Source organism: Aulostomus chinensis, chromosome 12 (assembly GCF_037954235.1).
Source record: "Aulostomus chinensis isolate RoL2024-O1b breed Wild chromosome 12, RoL_Achi_v1.0, whole genome shotgun sequence".
NCBI lineage: Eukaryota > Metazoa > Chordata > Actinopteri > Syngnathiformes > Aulostomidae > Aulostomus > Aulostomus chinensis.
The window spans coordinates 10,522,587-10,541,005 of NC_141331.1; the positions used below are offsets into that span (position 1 = coordinate 10,522,587).

The 18,419-nt window shown below is 42.0% G+C and overlaps 1 protein-coding gene across 1 annotated transcript in view; it reads right to left on the reverse strand.

Annotated features, from left to right (window-relative positions):
- LOC147251989 (activin receptor type-1-like) overlaps positions 1–18,419 on the reverse strand; it is a 28,597-nt gene that overhangs the window by 4,167 nt on the left and 6,011 nt on the right. Inside the window, exons 2-9 of the mRNA XM_086220052.1 lie at positions 8,880–8,953; positions 8,183–8,440; positions 7,696–7,968; positions 7,260–7,526; positions 5,108–5,313; positions 2,775–2,874; positions 958–1,104; positions 347–622 (exon numbers count right to left, since the gene is read on the reverse strand). Coding sequence (XP_086076178.1) covers positions 347–622; positions 958–1,104; positions 2,775–2,874; positions 5,108–5,313; positions 7,260–7,526; positions 7,696–7,968; positions 8,183–8,440; positions 8,880–8,953 — 1,601 coding nt within the window. The remainder of the gene's footprint in view (positions 1–346; positions 623–957; positions 1,105–2,774; positions 2,875–5,107; positions 5,314–7,259; positions 7,527–7,695; positions 7,969–8,182; positions 8,441–8,879; positions 8,954–18,419) is intronic.

The following is an 18,419-nucleotide window of genomic DNA, read 5'->3' on the forward strand; positions in this document are numbered from 1 at the left end:
GTGCAGGGAGAGGCTGCTGGAATAAGTGTGGGCGTGCTATGTTCTGCTGATATTTATGGCAGCCGTTTTTATGATTAAAAAACATTCAAGCCAAATCTTTTTCAGCAAATATAAATGATGCCTTCAGTCATACAAGATAAAGGCTTTTTGCACAGTGGGCACACAATTTATTTGAAAGAACATCTAAAACAAAGTATTACTCAAATCCAATAAAAAGTCATCTAATAAACAGTAATTGATTTCATTACTTCTTTCATTCTTTGCCTATCCATTTTGAGAATTACTTTTGCTGATGAATCTTTCAGATATAAACAATATATTTACTGTTTTCTGCCTGTGTTCTCACCGAGGTCAGCGATGCAGCACTGTCCGTTCTTTTTCACCAGTATATTTTTACTCTTGAGGTCTCGGTGGGCGATGGCTGGTTTGCCCTGAGTGCCGAAGATCTCGACATGGAGATGCGCCAGGCCGCTTGCGATGGAGAGCGCCATGCGGAGGCAGCTGGATGCGTCGAGGGTGCTTATTTGAAGGTAGTCGTATAAGGAGCCCATCTCATGGAAGTGAGTGATCAGCCAGAGCTGAGTGCTGGAGTTCCTGGATGTCATGTCTGAAGCTATGAAGCCTAAAATGAGAGAATGGAAACATGTTTATGAATGAACTAATAAATGGGGTATGTTCAGGCTCTTAAGTCCAATAAATGGTCAAAGGAGAAACTGTGATAATCTGCTACAGACATCTTGTGATTTTTTTAAAAATGTTATCTAAAAGCATTGAAGTAATAGGGCCCCTTTGTTTGGGTTACAGTGTGTTGTGTCATTATTCAGGGTTTAATTGGTTATATATTAATGAAAACTATCTTCACACATGCCTGTTGTTCCAATGTTAGGACACTGAGGTCTGTTGTGTCCTTCTAGATGTACTCACACAGTTGACAGCACCAGATCATGTGCTACATACCCAGAATGTTCTCGTGTCTTAGCAGCACTGTGTTGTAGATCTCAGTTTCTCTGAACCAAGACTTTTCGTCTCTTGAGGAGAAGATTTTGACAGCGACGCTTTCTCCCTGCCACTGCCCTCGCCACACTTCACCATAACGACCCTTACCTGGTGCATACAAAACATGGGAGAAATGACCAACCAGCACACGCAGAAGCAGAGTTAGCAAAGACACAGAAACATGTCAAGACTGGGAAAAGGGTAAACGCAGGTTATGGATACATATAGTCTAGATAAGGGAAAGAAAAGTGATGATAGTGAAGGAATTTAAATAAATAAACGTGATTATCTTGGAGTAAACGTGTCTCTGTTTCCTAAAAATGTCTGCTTACAGAAGCTAAGACTTTTGAGCTTTATTTACGAAATGTTTCACAATTCAAAATGTGTCTGTCATGAGAATTAGCATTAATTGCTGCCACTCCACACACATTTAAAAACCTTGTCTACCCTCTGCGGGGTGCATTTACCACGAAAGCATGATTAAAAACACTATTAACTGCAAGGCTTCAAGCAGGCAGGAACAAAAGAGGGCATAAAGGGTAATTGAACTGTTTTCAAGGAGCAGATAAACAATTTAAATAAATTATTTGGTTGATGGGTAGGAACAACAGATTACTAAAATGTTCACTGTAATATTAACTTTAACAACTTTATTGATAGAGCCCTTTTCATAACAATGTTACAAAGTGCTTTAGAAAATTAAAGGAAAAGAGATGAAAACATATAAAACTAGATACAGAATGTTAGAAAGAAAAAAAAGCAGTTAAACTGTAGCAACATGTTAAGACACAGATATGGCAGTGTGTGTCTGATTTTTTGATTATTGTACTGCCTCCTATTGGCTATAGAAGTAACTTTACACAGATGTTTTGGGGATTTTCAGTTCACTGTCAAACATGCCACCACATGACCACAAGTGATGTAGTCAGCTGATGAGTCACAGTCTCATTTGAACTTGACTAGTCTGACCTTTTCAACTGATGGCTAAATCACACTGTGTTTGCTTGAAGAATTCTCAGAGTTTAAAATGTGTCTTTGAGGACTCCTTCCAAAGGGTTTCTGCCCTCTTTTCACACTGGAACTAAAGAAATGTATGTAAAATGAAAATGATTATAGTTCACAACAATGTAGTTGGTTTGTGAAGGTGCTGGCACCTCACATCACAAAACTGTCAGGACCTCCATCATTTCATCTGCAGTGCCTCGGGATGGGATCTCTTGGCTCAAAGGGAGTGGAGATTAACGCGAGCAAAGCAAGGTACAATGCTCACATGAACATGCCATTTATTGTTAGATATGTTTGTTGCAGATAAAGAACTTTATGGCATGTATCGGCTGCTCTTAGAACAGTGATCTATGTAACAAAAGGCGGCAGAAAAAAGTGAATGATATCAGAGTAAATATAATGAAGGAAGAAGAAAGTTCAGGTTCAAAGTTTATCAGATGTTAAGTTGCTACACGGCAGCTTATATCCTTATAAAGCAGATTTCAACTTTGGAAAGTTATTTGCTCCTCCTGCACAATTCGTGTGAGCTAAGCACATCTTTTATTGTCCATCAAAGTGTTTTTTTTCTCAAATAAATTTGGGCAGCTCTGATAAAAAAGAGCAGAGTCAGGATCATCTGTATTTGTGAGACTTGACTATTTCTTTTCCCAAAGCCTTCTGCACTGGCTCCCCTTGGTGCTGACACAAAGATCTCATTAAAATGAATGAGGCGGCTGCATATTTTTACGCAGTGCTAATGTGAATGACAATACAGTCTTCAAGTGGACACTCACCCACACACTCATTCAGCGTGATTTGTCGGGCCACAGTTCTCTGAACGAGGAATGGGAGTCCGGAGCCACTTCCTGATGTGCAGGAGTGATCCAGCAGGTCCTAGCAAACAGAAACAAAGACTTTAAATTGTATATTTAGATCTGCGTTTTCAAGTATGTGAAATTAAAACCTTCCTGCAGGTGATTTTGTGGCAAGAGCGTAAAAATGATGAAATAAGGACCATCTGGGAGTTAGAAACAGGCCGCCTTTGATGTGAAACCCATAAGATGGGGGTGTGCGGGGGGGGGGGGGGGGGGCTGAGTGCGTCTGGAGGAACAGAGTGCCCTCTGCTGAGTAAACAACAGAAGTCCCACCCCCACCCTTGTGACTGGTGTGGGCTTGAGATTTTAGCTAATCCAAGGGCCAAACTCCAAAACAGACGCAATGCTGCTAAGCCTTTTATTTTTATCTCCGCTACAAGACGTGCAGTGTCCTGGCGCCCACACAAGAGGGCAGTGCACAGCTGCAGTTGGACACCACTGCTGGGAACAGGACTCAACTGGGAGGGACAGACAGAGGATTGAAAACAACAAAGAGGAGTGATGCTTCAGATAAACAGATTTATAATGCATGAGCTGTCTGAGAGACGATTTGCAATCACAATACACAAATGCAAGACACCAGACACCACCAAAACCTGAATGAGTTAGTCTGAGAGAGAGTTTACACCCTCCTGTTTGGTGCAGGACAACAAATTTAAGGAAGAATATTTGGGCCAGAGTGAGAACACAACAATACCACATGCATATTGACTTATACCATGGTTCTCTGATTAGTTTTCAGTAAGCCCTTTGTAGTTATGCTTAAGTTAACATAGGTTGGCTCCATATTTTGGGCATTTAATTGCCAAAACACATACTTTATTTCTCTCTCTCTAACTGAATAGTCTTTATAGTGATGTTTCATGGTCTGCTCTGGGATTTTCAGAGATTAAAAAAAATTCTATGAGTGTCTTGGTTTCATAAGAATCAAAGATTTTAACTGCACAAGTGAAATAAGTATTTAAATCCCAAAAAAAGAGTTTTAACACACAAGTTTCTGTTCTTGTGAGGACACCACATAACAAAATGGATGCTAACAACCACGTATTTCTTTAGGGTTCAAGCCAGACTGACTGTTTTGGAGCCAGTGAATGTGCTGGGTTGTCTTTCTAACCACAGGACTCCACCTAAACTCTGGATCAGTTTAGCAAGCCTGAGAACATAAACCACTCTGTGGAAAACTTACAATCCACAGTTGAGGGAGAAGAAGATAAATAGCAAAAGACATTCCTTCAACACACAGGGGAGAAAAAAATGACTGACAAGATGCCAAGTTTTAAAGACTTTCTTAGACTTCAACAAAGGCACTCCCACACCCACGCCGAACCCTTGTGTATTGCTGTAACATTATGAAATATCTATTATAATCTGGAAAGTAGATAATTGTGAGGGCTGGTGGTCTGCACAGCTGAATTTAATCACTTTAGGAGATAAACACAGCCTTTGTTGACCCAACAAATACACGAAGCACTGTAATTGTAGTTTTGTCTTAAAGAAGTCTTTCCTTCAACTTGCTAAATATAGCAGAGCTTGATCACAAGATTTGTCTAGATGGAGGGAAATACAGTTTATCCTGTCCTTAACATGCGCTATCTTGTGGTAAATGGTTCAATAATGTCTAATCTGACATTGTTCTTACTTGTCTGCTGAATTCCTTGTGTGAATAGAAGCACATCATTTTAGGGGAGGGGGTTCCATTTTGGTTGTTGTTGCTGCACATAATTGTACTGCAGGAAGACTTTGAAAGGGACTTTCTGTAGTCTAATTGTAAACAAAGGAGTCACCATACCACCCAGAATCAAAAACAAGACTTTAACTAGTTCACAAGACAGCTGACATTACTATTATGTTTTTCTGGCGAAGCACAATATTTGTGTAAACATCTATGTTTAGATAAAGCAGTTGCAGTAGCACATAATTTCAATTTTAACAAGTTGAAAAGTGTTGAAATTTTAAAATTTGCTTCTGCGTTCAACTCTATATGTAGATGATGTGTGTACATCGCATTTTTTGGCTAGTCTAATTAATTTGGATCCACATCAGCAAACTCCAGAATTTAGAAATGTTCAAACATTTTCCCCAAAGCAGGCATTTTGTGTCGAGTTAGGGTTAAATAAAGAACTGCAGCGTTATTTGACTAAATATTTGACATTTAAAACAATTAAAATACACGTCTGTCTCCTTAAATAGCACAGGTGAGTTTGCTTTTCCAAATACAGTTTTGAAGGTAACATTTATAGTCAATGACTCACCGCCAGAGTGCTCTCCCCCACATTGGAGGCTATAAGACCATCAATAGTTCCATATTCAGCATCTCGAGAGGTTAGTCTCTCCATTTGGTTGTGGTGGATGCGTCTGAACACCAGGATAGCGATAGCAGAGAGCACGATGAGGACAATTATAGGTGCCACGATCACAACAGCCAACATGGTGACACTGTAGTTGGGTAGCTCGTCAGCTGTGGGAGGACAGGAACATTTATGTGTGAGTTCACATCAGTCAGGTCATCATTTTACATATTTTATAACACTGCAAACTCTCTAACAAATCTTTGAACTTGTGTGTTCTGTCTCCTTTTTTGACAAATTAATTTCATGAAAACATGAAATGCAGTGAAGGGAGAGTCTATGACCCTTTTTCACATTGAAAAACGCGTGTCAATGCGGGTTTTCGGACCCACGTTCGCCTGGCATTCGGGCGCATTTAAGCTTCCAGAGGATTAGGGTCTGAACTCCCGCTGTGAAGGCTGCGTGCCTGTGTTTTTCTCTCTTGTACGTCATTGCGCTGACAACATCATCATCTCACGCAAACGTGCGCCGGAACACTGAGGGGTAGACAAACAACAACATGGACGTTGCCGTGTCGAAAGTTAGTGTTGCCGTTGCATGCATTGCAATGTTGTCTCTTTTGCAAAGCACACAAACTCGGCACTGATTGGAAAATGTCAGAGCGCTAATGCAGCGAAGGAGGATGGAGTTTTTTGCTGGTCTGGAAGGTAGCTGAAGAAGCTACAGGCGAAGCCTGACAGGCGGCACAGAGACAAAATCAGGATGCGACAGAGAGGTCGCATGAAACCTAAGATGACACGGGTTGCCTTTTTCACACTGTGGGCGAGCTGAGCTGCTCAACACCCGGGTCACTTGGCGAGTCGATCGATGCGGGTCGAAATGGCGAGTCCACCCTTTCAGAGTGCCAAAAAAACCTGTGTTGACCCGCGTTTTTGGTGCAGTGTGAAAGGGGCTTATGATAATCCTTACTATGTAAGAGCATGAACCAGTTTTTTTTTCTCTTCTCTGCGCTGGATAACTTACGTTATCTTATCAGCTCAAAGAAAACAACAAACACAAGTGTCCACTAGCGAGTCATCTTTGTTTATTTTCTTGTCTGAATGGACTGTACACAACTCACAGGTTGGCAGCACTCTGACGACCATCTGAAGAAACCAGTCAAGTGTAGGCACACAGAGAACACAAATACCTATGAGCATTCACTTACTCAAACACACACACACACTCACACACAGACATACACACAGTGGATCGAGTCATCTGAGGCCAGCCTGAGAAACTGACCACCATTCACGCTTTTCCAAACATTCCAAAGGAAAGACGGCTCAGCTCTGCCTGCAGCACAGACAATGATCCCCTTTTCACAACTTGCATAATAAGCTCTTTCTCCCATATTCACATAACTGCAAACACATTTTAGACCCTAATTCATATAAACAGGGTGGGAACACCAATCAGTTTAGGCACCACAAATTACAGCCAACATTCAACTAAACACCTCTCAATCAGATTCGATAAAAACTAATACATATGAAGGGGGGGGGGGGTTATTGTAGAGTTCTTATAATTAATTATACTCCATTTGTTTTATACAGGCATGTATAACCAGAAAGAGACAACTAAGATATTTCAAAACACAAGAAGACCGTTGTAGAGTGCAGGAAACAAAAAGGGCAACGACTGCTCTGCATATAGATGCCTGCCTCTCCTTCCTTCCCAGGTGGCTTCAACCCCTAAGCGGCTGTCAGCTCTGACAGAAGGAAGTGGACCATGACTAAATAATATCCAAGACCTCCCGCTAGTTGCCCAATGTCTCCCCCATTTCTGTTCTATAAAGGTGACAGGAGTGTGACCGCAGAAAGGTGTAACTCAGGCCAACAAATCATCCAGACCAGCTGCAGTAGGATGAATGTTTGGTGTTACATTGACTCAAACATACCTTCTATAGCTTTCCTTGAATAGATGAAATCTAAGCAGTTCGTTTTGCTTTTGGTGAAAAGAAAAATCAATATCGAAATCAACAACTGAAGCTCTTGAGCATCACCGTGAAAACAGGGTGCATAAAATAGCAGTCAAGCTGATCCAGTGATCTATTATGGGTAGTATAGTACTGTACCTTCAACAGGCAGCTCAACAGTGCTGTTCATGTTACACAGGTGACCATGGCAGCACTCCACAATCTGGTCTCTGGAAGGCGGGGTCTTGCAGGTCAAAGTGCTCTGCTCGTAGACCTTAAAGCAACCTTTCTGGTATGCCAACGAGCCAGCGTTGACGGCCAGAGATGAGAAACACTGATGGCCCATGCAGCGATTCCCCGTCACACAGGAGCTGCCTTCACAAACACACTCGTGCTCCTCTTTGACAAGAGGCTTCACCTCTTCTTCTAGAAAAGATTCAGGTAATACAGTTGGTTAAAAAGGTACACAAAACAAGAACAAAGCTGCTAGGTATCACTATAAACATGTGTGTTGCTTTTTAGTGCATGATCTTGAGAGACACAAAGTCTGCAGTAAAGGAGGCCAAGAGAAATGTGTAATTGTACACAAAGTCACCTTTCCCTGGAGCGTGCACAGTGACGTTCATGTTACACAGATGGCCCTGGCAGCACTTGACAACATGGGCCGATGAGGGTGGCATGGCACAGGTGGCTCTGCCCTCCTCATCGTCCCTGAGGCAGCCCTTCTGTTGGATAGCCATCCCATCGATCATCTTCAGGGAGGAAAAACACTGCTGGCCTGTGCATCGATGGTCAGGCTCACACACGCCACCCTCGCACACACACTCCTGTTCTCTGAGGACTGGCCTGCCAGCAGACAGTTCTACATCTGATAAGAGGAAATAGTGAAATGAGGAAATCCAATATCATTAGTATTCCATTAAATTAAAAGACATTCACTCAGACCAGATTCAGCATTTACAGATTAAATGCTGAATTTAAGATGCTCCATTATTTTCAGTGGTGTTGGTAGTAAAAATTCTGACTGGAGACAGGCACATTTTTTACATGATTTATTTCCAATCCTCCTGCTAGAAATTTACCTTTCACCTGTGGCTTCAACGAGATGTTCATGTTGCACAGATCTCCAGAGCAGCACTCTACCAACAGCTCAGGTGTTGGTGGGCTTCCACAGTGCAAGGACTCGGCAGTTTTATTACCCAATATGCATCCTTTCTGAAGGACGGCCGTGCCATTCAGTAAGGAGAGGGAGGTGAAGCACTGCAGGCCAAAACACCGGTCCCCACTGGAGCAGGACGGTCCTTCACACAGACATTCAGAGCTTCTCAAACTGTCCTCACCTACAAAGGAAAAGTGCCAGACAAGGTCCAATCACACAAGGCATAAAATATGCATTTGCATCTCATGTGCATGTAAATACAACATGTTGTGTGTATGGGGGCAAAAGTGGCTGGACATACTTAAAAAAAAAAAGAACCTTAATTTTTTTTACTGCATTCTAAATGTGCATACCACTGCAGTTGTTGAAAATAACAGAGACAGCAGATTAGACAGACAGAGGAGAGTGGGGAGAGAGAAAAAAAAATGGTGGAATGATTGGTCTATGCATATAAGATGCTGGAGGGGGACCGAGACAGACACGGGGGCTGAGAAATGGTGTGGATGTTAACAGAGAACTCCACATCTGTTAATCCAAGCAGAAACCTCTTATTTCTTTATTCTCTTTTGGATCTAAGATGTTAGTTTGGATGCAAGGCGGTAGAAGGGGACATTGCTTACCATCCAGGCTAGAGCAGGGAAGGACCAGGACGATCAAAATCAACAGAAACATATCCCCAGGTGTGATTGTAGACCTAGAGAGAGGCAAATAAAGACAGTGTTTTGTGAATATGGTTAAAGGTGATTTTTTTATTGGTGCATTAGAATACATTTGAGAATACATGAGTTTACATCAATTACAATACATCTTTGAGGGTTAGACAGAATACCAAGAGAGTCAGATGGAAACTGGGAGGATTTACTGTTGAGTATTAGAGACTAATTTTACAGCAGACCTTTTCTTGTTTTCAGAAAGAGAGTCAAAAGCAAGTTTAAAATGCTAAACTAAAGTGGGTCTCATGCCTTCCTGTTGTCCTGGCAACAAGGCATTGAGTGGCAAGCAATGGGGAGACTGGTGCTCTCCTATTGGCTGCTTCTGTTCGTGTGTGTGTGTGTGTGTGTGTGTGTGTGTTGAAAGGACAGGCTGCTTGGCACCGAGGGGAGAGGAGCAGACAGACGTGAGAAGAGGAGGAGGAGGAGGAGGAGGAGGAGGAGAGCACACTGGGGAGAATTAGCGTGGGTGCCCAAATACTGTCGTTTAGAGACCTGGAGACAGTCTAATCCTTCAATATTTAATGCGTCTGTAGGAACGTCCACATATGCTGAGCAGTTGTTTGTTTTCCACACTGACAGATTTTGACAGGCCACCAGTTTAACTCACAGTATAAACTCTAGGGGGGAAAACCCCAGCAAATGAACCATTTTACAAAGATGATATGTGAGTTTTGTGGAGACATCATACCCTGGAGCGTGTAGAGTTTATGCCACACTAAGCACCAGGGCTGTTTTCTTGGCAACATGTGTGCTTGAGTGCATCTGTGCCACTGACAAATACCACAGTAACACCCCCCCCACCCCCTTCCAGCCTTTGTGCCTGTCTTCCAGACATAAATGATTAAGCACGTAATGTTAGCATTAGCCTAACAGCGACGTCTGTGCAGGCTACTCACACACAGACCACATGCTGCTCCTTTAATCAGAGCACAAAACAGAGGCTGCCACACAGAGATAATCAGGAGCTCTGTCTGCTCCCTTCGGACCAGAAGAGAGGGGGGCAGAGAACAGGCGGGAGGGGGTAAAGGAGGTGTAGCCAGGGGGCAACTGGGGGACAGTGGGTCAGAGAAGGGCAAAGAAATGGGCCAATGTGGGAGAGATGTGTGGGTCAGGATGGGGTGCAATAACTCAGGGAGGGAAGTGGGACAAAGAGGTGTCTGGTGTCAGTGCCCAGGGGGGACAGCAGGAGGAAGGGCACCATGCTGGTGGGTGGGACAGTCAGCTGGGCAACAGTGAAGCTAGGGGGGGGGCAGAGGAAGCTGGACAAACTAGACAAGCAGAAGTCAATTTTTACAAATCATCATGTAAGCATCTATGGTTGTGATAGTTTTCATTCTCCTCTGATAAAAATAAACCGATTCTCTTTGGATATTGGAATTTATCTCAGCCAAAACACTACATTCTGAAACAATCATGGCTCAGGCAACATGTGATATTTATTTTGTAGTCCCTGATGTAAATAATCAGTTAAAGGAGAGAATTAAGACGAAAGGATTCATTGGTTTGAGCACTGATAATTGCTTCTGACTGTGCTAACTTGATACAGACTCACATTTCTCATGTTCAAAGATAATGAATGAAGAGCAAAATATCATGACTCACATGCTACTGACAGATCCATATCTCACCTTATTTAACAAAGTAGAGTGTGTTAGCCTCCACTTAATGCCCTCCATTAGTGTGGGTGAATGATTTGCTGCATTCTTGTTTACTGCTGAAGGATCCTCAACGGGACACTGAAATATCTTCATTTGTCTCTCCCCCGCACACACTCAACTAACTTGCTGAAGTGGTGAGCCATTCACTCCAGACCACAGGTGAAAGGTACTCTGTTCCTTTACTGTACAAGCAATATATCTCCCACAATAAAGGTACACAAGATTTATCTGTGTATCACAAGTTCATGACACCTTAAAAAAAATGTATTATCGATACTGATTCATAAATGTGTAATTAACATTAGTGAAACTAAGTTTAAGTGTCCCTACATAGGGGTCAGGCCCCTTCAAGATAGGCAGATAGATAGATAGAACTTTATTGATCCCACAACAGGGACATTTGTGTGTTACCACAGCTCAATTCCAAGAAAGAAAGAAACAACAATTAAAATATATCCAAAAAAAAAAGAATAACATTATATAAAAAGTTACATAAAGTTACAAATGAATGAAAAATACGTATGAGGGGTCTTAAGATGACAGACTGGAGAGGAAAGACGACAAAACAAAATTCTAGCAGCTATAAATATGAGACAAAGGTCATCTCTGAATATTCAGCCGATGGAGCTCAGAGAGTGTCTGTGATCCGTGCCACTTTTGGCCCAGGTGGTTATGGAAGTTTGCTAGCTGTGGTGGTTGCCTGGGGCTTCTGACTGGCACTATCAGCACTCAAAAATTTTTTATTCAAGTAAATAATATAAGCCATTCTTCTTAATTGAACCGCAAGTACCATACATATAAAATACAGGAACCTAAATATGGTATGATGTGTGTGTAAATGTACCTATGTAGAAATGTTGCAGCAAGACAAACTGCCATGTTGTCCTGTTGTGTACACACCAAAATATCTCACTCTATACTAGGCAAAACCTTTGTGAAATTGTATTTGAAAGCCCAAAATAACAAATCATAATTAGCCTCAAGGGGCTTTATAATATGTACACAGTGCAACATCCTATGTCCTTGGACCTTGAGTGCCTGCTTTAATTATATTTATTTATGTACTTATCCCACACATGCAGATTTAACTGTGCCTTTCTATTCACAATTTATTTATATTATATTAACAAACTCCACAAATGGAAATTAGTCTACATCTATTAACACGTGACGCAATGGCTAGCTGGTAAACTAAATCAGACAACAGCTTTGCTTGATGAGCACACAGCTATCCAGAACCAGTCGTGATATTAGAAACCTTTGAGGCGGTTCTTCTGAGTAAGAGAAGCAGGCCAAACATCTGCAGAAATGATCTTGACATTACTGTGTGTTGTAGCCGTCTATCCCTGCGTACTGAATTCTCTGGCAGGGCTGTGAAGTGTGTGCTCACAGAGCTGACATCCTGCCAAGGCTGTGCTCTCACCCCCCCCCCCCCCCCCCCCCACTATCTGTCTCGTTTGCCATCTTTCCATTTACACCCTCTTCCTTTATCCTGATGTGGTGCTGTAATTGCAAACTGGTATGAATACCACAAGGTAATTACAACTAAAGAAAAGTTTCCATGTTGATTTCTGTTGGAGGAACCAAGATTGTAGTAGGTCTTATATAACATAGATGTCAAGCATGTTTAAAACTTCCAAGTTGGCCAAATGTTATTTTACATGCTAATTACCACCAGGCTTTTCATGCCTCTACTATCCTGTCAAGGTGTAGTTTTCATCTATGTCTGTTCAGAGTGGAGTGTATATAGCAATGTGGATGATTCAAGGGAACTGTTTCCAGGGAGAAATATGCTGCTTTCACTTTGAGTACAGGATGAACAATCTCCCTAAACTCAATATCAACAAAATCAATAAGCTTGTGGTGGACTAGCGAGAGGAACAAGGAGCCTCTTGTTCTGGTTGTCATCCAGCAAGAGGAAGTGAAGATGGTGGAGTGGAGTCATACAAGTAGATGGTCCGAAATTTAAAAAAAAAAGAAAAGACATGGACTCACGACATGTACAAAAATATGAAAGTATTCTGCAAGAACATCTGGTTAGTAATACTTGTACTGGTTTTATGGACGTCAAAGTTCTGAATACCTCTTACACCATCTGAGTCATGATATGAGTAGCTCTGACGTGTTTAAGCACTAAGCTTGAACATGAAAATACAAAAAACCCTTGGAGCTCAATACAAGGTGCCCAAAGTATACAGAGGCACTAGAGAAAAAGTTCAGCCAGACTTGGCCCAGAGTGAAGTATGTTAGATTAGTCTCCTGCTGAGTGCTGCTGGATCCTGCATCAGTTGGATCCCCCAGACTCTTTCCAGCCATCCCACTCCAGAGGGCAATCATGATAAGCACGCTTCTAAGAAGTTGCGTGGAGCTTCAAGTGATTTGATAGAAATGATTAAACATGCCACTCAAATATAGGCACTGGTACAATTGTATGCAAAAAAGGACAGCTGTGATGATGTAACTGCTTACAGTCACACTCCACATCGTTAAATATCCCAAACCAAAACCTAAATGTACAAATACATTTCGCATAATCATAGTAAAAAGAATCCCCACCATTTTGACGCTTTGTTTACACCAAAACAATGCTATCCTTATATAACATTTAGACATTTTGGAATAAAGGCATGATGTGTAAACACAACAGCATGGTGTCCACACTAGTCTGTTACGCAGTTCCAGCTGTGTTACTGTGATGTGGTGCTAAGAGAGTACTTTTGGTAATACTCAGCAGCAGAACATTCTGTCCCCCATTCTGTCTTTGTACACTTTTACGCAGTCAGCAAGGCAGAGCAACATTGCAATATTCCCAACTTGAACAGCCTGTGTAAAAGAAGCTGAGGATTTTATTAACATCTGTTTTCATGTGATATTGTAAAACTTTTCAATTGCTTTCAACAGCAAACAGAATTGTACTCCTTATTGTTTTGTTCTGTCATGAACTGTTGCCGTTATGAAAATTGAGGTCACAAAGAAGGAGAGAGTGACAGAACACTACTTTGTCTGATGAGCACGGTGTTTCAGTGCTCGAGCAGGGAGGGGGCTGGAAACCCTGCAGGAGCTGCTGAGTCATCATGCTGGCAAAGAGCGAGACGAGAGGCAGAATCTGTGTCTGAGCTGGCAGCCTGGCACAGTTACCATGGCACAAATAGCCTGGACACAGAGGAAACTGCAGCAAACTGCAGGGAGGCAAGGGGAAGACGCAGGAGGAGACTGGAGCAATGCAGATCCTGCTGTTTATGCCCCCGACCCAGACAGGCAACGTGTCAGCAGGCCATCAGGGACAAGCAGATGGTTTGCTTCTAGGTGGACGTGGGTGTAATAAAGACCCAGGGGCGAAAGCCGTCCTCTTTGCAGTAGCCCATATTCATATGCACACTACAGCTCAGCAAATTAACACGTTCACCTCAGTTTAAAAACTGCCTACAGTCAAATGTAACTCTCAGGCCGAATGACAGGAGACAAGAAAATAACAACTCAAAGTTTAAAAAGATTATAATACACATGTAACACTTGATTCAATGATGATTGTGTATAAATTAACCCTTTCCACAAAATATAGGTAGACATCATTGATTAACATTTAGAATTTTAAGTTGGATTAAAACTAAACCCAGAAAGCACTCAAGAGGGTACACGCCTCCATCAAGGTGAACTTTCAGCCCATGTCACTCTGGTCCAAATTAAAGCTGCATGCAGCAATGAATGGTCCTCTGCAGAGTGAGAGAAAGGTGAAGTCAGATAATATTTCAATTTGTGGATGCGGTTTGCATCCATTTCCTGCATCTTCTCGGTCACGCAAAAAAAATGAACACTTACCATTTATTATGTTGCTGTAATTAATGTGAAGACAACACAGTTCAATTTTCATAGAAATCAAATGATATTAATCACATCAGATTTGACTCAAAATTGGATGGTCTCTTCCTTGGCCCATTCTACATCGCTCCAAGAAGTTTGGTGAGAAACTGCCACTTAGTTTTTGTGTAATCCTGTTGATGGACAGACAAACAAGCGGGAAGATTCCACCAAAAACATTACCTCCTTGGTATTAAAACATGAATTACAAAGGAGAATCCTAGTTCCTAGTATGGCACTAGCAATAATGTTGTTTCCAATCATTCTGGCCTTCAAAATTCCACAATTGCTACTCACAGAAATAATGAGTCCCAACAATCTTTTATAGATTAATTGTAGGATCTGAGGACATAAAATCTGGCAAACCTATTTAAGAATGATCGAGTGGGCCCGTCATCTAGGTCGCCTGTCATCTCAAGTGCAAGACTGGCAGTGTTGCTTGCTTTTGGCTTAAGAATCCTCCACACTGTGAGATATCAGCAATCTGTGCAACATGGGTCTAATAAAATCTTGGTCACAAATCTGTGTCAGGCAGACGAAAGCAACTGGAGGCATGTCAGATTGTGCTATGAATGGCTGATGAGTTGTTGGGCTGCCGCATAAAGAGAAAAACCATCATGAAGAAGTCATTAACTCTCATCATCAAAACTGAACTTACAATCCTGCAACAGTACGAGAGCATCACTTCCTGCAGTATTCTGAACGGCTGTTTTGACGACAAAAATGATAAGACACATTGTGTTGCTTAAGTGCAACCACTGACCCAGTTTTAAAATTGACAAAGATTAAAGCTGGAGTTTCCACACTCTTCACTAGAACTGAAGAAGCCTCTCGGATGAGAGGTGAAACGTCTTCAAGATAAACTTACGTCCAGTTGACCAGATTTTACTTTGCTTCGATCTACGATGACCTGGATGAATGAGAACCTACACAGACATCAAGATTAAACTATGTTTCATCCACAATTTTGACTTTTGTCAGTCCTTAAATTGTTGGGTGAATGAGGACCAAGCAGCCATTGGTCACAATAAGTTTTCAAACTCCGCAGGTTGTTCTTATAAGTTCTTATAATATATCAGCCTATCATTTTGGGACAGTTGTGCTGAACAATGCCAAATTTTCTAAAACATCTAACACCATATGGTGCGTTTCCACTAGCACTTGGTACCACGTCAACGTGGGTGGACTCACCGGCTGAGAGTTCCCCGGCATAATTTGGGTGCGACACAACAACAATGGACGACACGGAGGCAGCATTATGTCTGTTGCTTGGTCAGTGGTTTTTGCTTAAACTAAAAGTAAGGGACGACAGACAGGCTTCAAGGGGCGAAACATAACACCCAAGAAAAATACAAAAGACCTTACCAAACAATCAACAATTATTCCGCCGAGGCTAAGAGGATATGAGGTAGATGACGTAAGCGGGTAAGAAACCTAATCAGCGCCCCGCTATGTATTTACGTCACATTTTAGTCCCCGCTCGGCTCGCTTGAAACCTCAGCAGAGCAGGGACCAAAATGGTAACAGTTAGTACCGTGTTGAGGCCAGTGGAAACATAGCCAAACAGAGCCAGTGGAAACAAGCCTTAAGAGTGAGATACTGATGTGGCAGGTCATTGTAACTTCTAGCAGGGATCCATATTGAGTCATTTCCAAAGGAATGCTCCTATATTGACAAATGTAGGCCATCATAACTTTATGACCACTGATGGCCAGAAAATCCATAGAAACACCGATGTATTTTGTAAATTACAGCTTTGTGGTAAAATTGGGTTACGCAAAACCGACCCAAGAAGTATAATTTTGGTCTTATGTAATAAACTGGCCCTGATCAGTACTGAATTATTCTGAACTGTGTGAGCTCAGCTTTTGTAATAGAATAGTAGTCCCCCTCTTTTAAATCCTGTGTCCTACGCTGTAATTGTGTGTGAAATAAATAAGTCTGTGCTGACTGGAGAGACCACCTCATTAACCTTGGGAAACAAACCTCCCTGGCCAAGGGCCTCATCACATGGGAGATGAAAGAGGGACGTCTGTGGCCCCCTGGCAGTGCTTGTGGAATCTGCAGTGGCCCATCAGGTCAAGCCAGGGCCCTACAGTATCTCAGCAGCTGCTGCTTCCTTTAACAATGCGAAGAATGTAATCAAATGCAAATGCCCCCCTGCTTATGTCAGAATCTCACTCACACATTGTTGCAGAAGTGGAACAGAATATCAGACTTTTGTTCCCTTGATACAGTGCAGCCAAAAATTTGTGTGCAAATAAGCATACAGTGTATTTATCCTTGAGCTAATGTAAATCAGAAACAATTCTGATGCTGATGTAATCACTCTCCATACTCCCATCTCTCTTCACCAACCCAACTCTGGCACACGCAAGTCAGGTTTCATCAAAATATTTTTGACACGGATGTGGTGAAAACTCCAAAAGAGTATGTGTGTATGCGTGTGTAGATGTGTGTGTGGTGGGTGGGGGGGACAAGTTCTCAAAAGGGTTTTTAGATTTTTTTTTTCCTTTTAGCTCTGACATTGTGAACCTCTAAATTCCCCATTTATGCTGGACAAAACCTGCCCACACTGCATTTTTCCTGCAATAGCAAGAGCCCTAAATCTGCATTCAGTCCTAGGTCAAATGACCCTGCAGCAGACAGGTATTGGTTTGTCCAACTGAAGGTGAACAAGACCTCTTAATATTTCACTGACAGACAGCTTCTCTTCTTCTTCTCTGTTACTGCCATGCAAACATTTTCTGGCAGGAATAAACTGCCCACTTTATTCATTCTTCACTAGTTGATGGAAACACATCTAATTCGCATTTTCTTTTCCTGTATATAAGCAATTTGTTTAAAACTCCCCCAACAATTAAGTGGAAACCATAATGCTGCCAGGTCCCAACAAAAACAGACATTTTGATAACAGTTTTACATGAATTAAGACAAAGTTTGATTTGCTTGACAGATAGACACCCCAGGGTAACTGCATTGTTTTTGAAAAATTTTGCTAAATGTAAGCAGTACACCACTATTATGCTGCACCTTGAAATGCTATGTAATACCACAAGTTGTGGCAGTAGTTCTCTGGCTTTGGTTGGTTTGGTGTAAACAAGTAAGGTATAATTAAAAAAGGGGCTGATTTTTATGGCACTATTGTAGAATCTCAGTGTAAGGGCCTTACACAAGGGACAGGTTTTGTGGTTCTTGCAAGATTGTATTATGGCTTTGTGGTGTGTGAGGTCCTCTGAGACACAGCTCGAAAAGTTATACATCATTATGAAGAAGACACTGTCAAGTGCTCTACGCAATGGTCGTCATAGCAATTAGACTTTTCACACGGACGTCAAAACATTTGAAAGAGCCAATTCAAACATGGTCTTTATGGTCCTTGGCTATGTTTGCCAACAGAGGAATGCACAAACACTTACCCTCCAAAAGCCCATCACACAAAGTTCCCTGCCTTCAAAAGGACACCTTGATTTGTATCCCAGTACAGCTTATTAGCACATTTTTCTCTTTGTGAAACAGACCAAAGACCAGTGTGTGCTGATGCTCGAAGCTCAGGGAATATCGTGTCTTGATTGATTCTGTTCCCACTTCCCAGCCTGGTAGGAACGGCCACGGAAGTTAGAGGGCGAACATGATAATCCACCCTGTGCGACCAACAACCACTGATCAAACTATTCACCACTATGCTGATAATCACTGGGCAAACAAATTGCAATAAAACAATTAAGTGTTATCCGCTGCACAGAGTGAAGGAACTGAGCCGTGACATCCTGTTGCCAGTTGACTCTTTATGGCCTAAAGTTTCCCAGACGTTAAGAGTGGAAAGACCGGTAATAAAGCTTATAGAGGATGAGGCTGTACGTGGGAAGTTACAACACCACCGGTCTGTGAATGTGGGCAGCTTGTGATGAAAAGGATTTCAATTTCACCT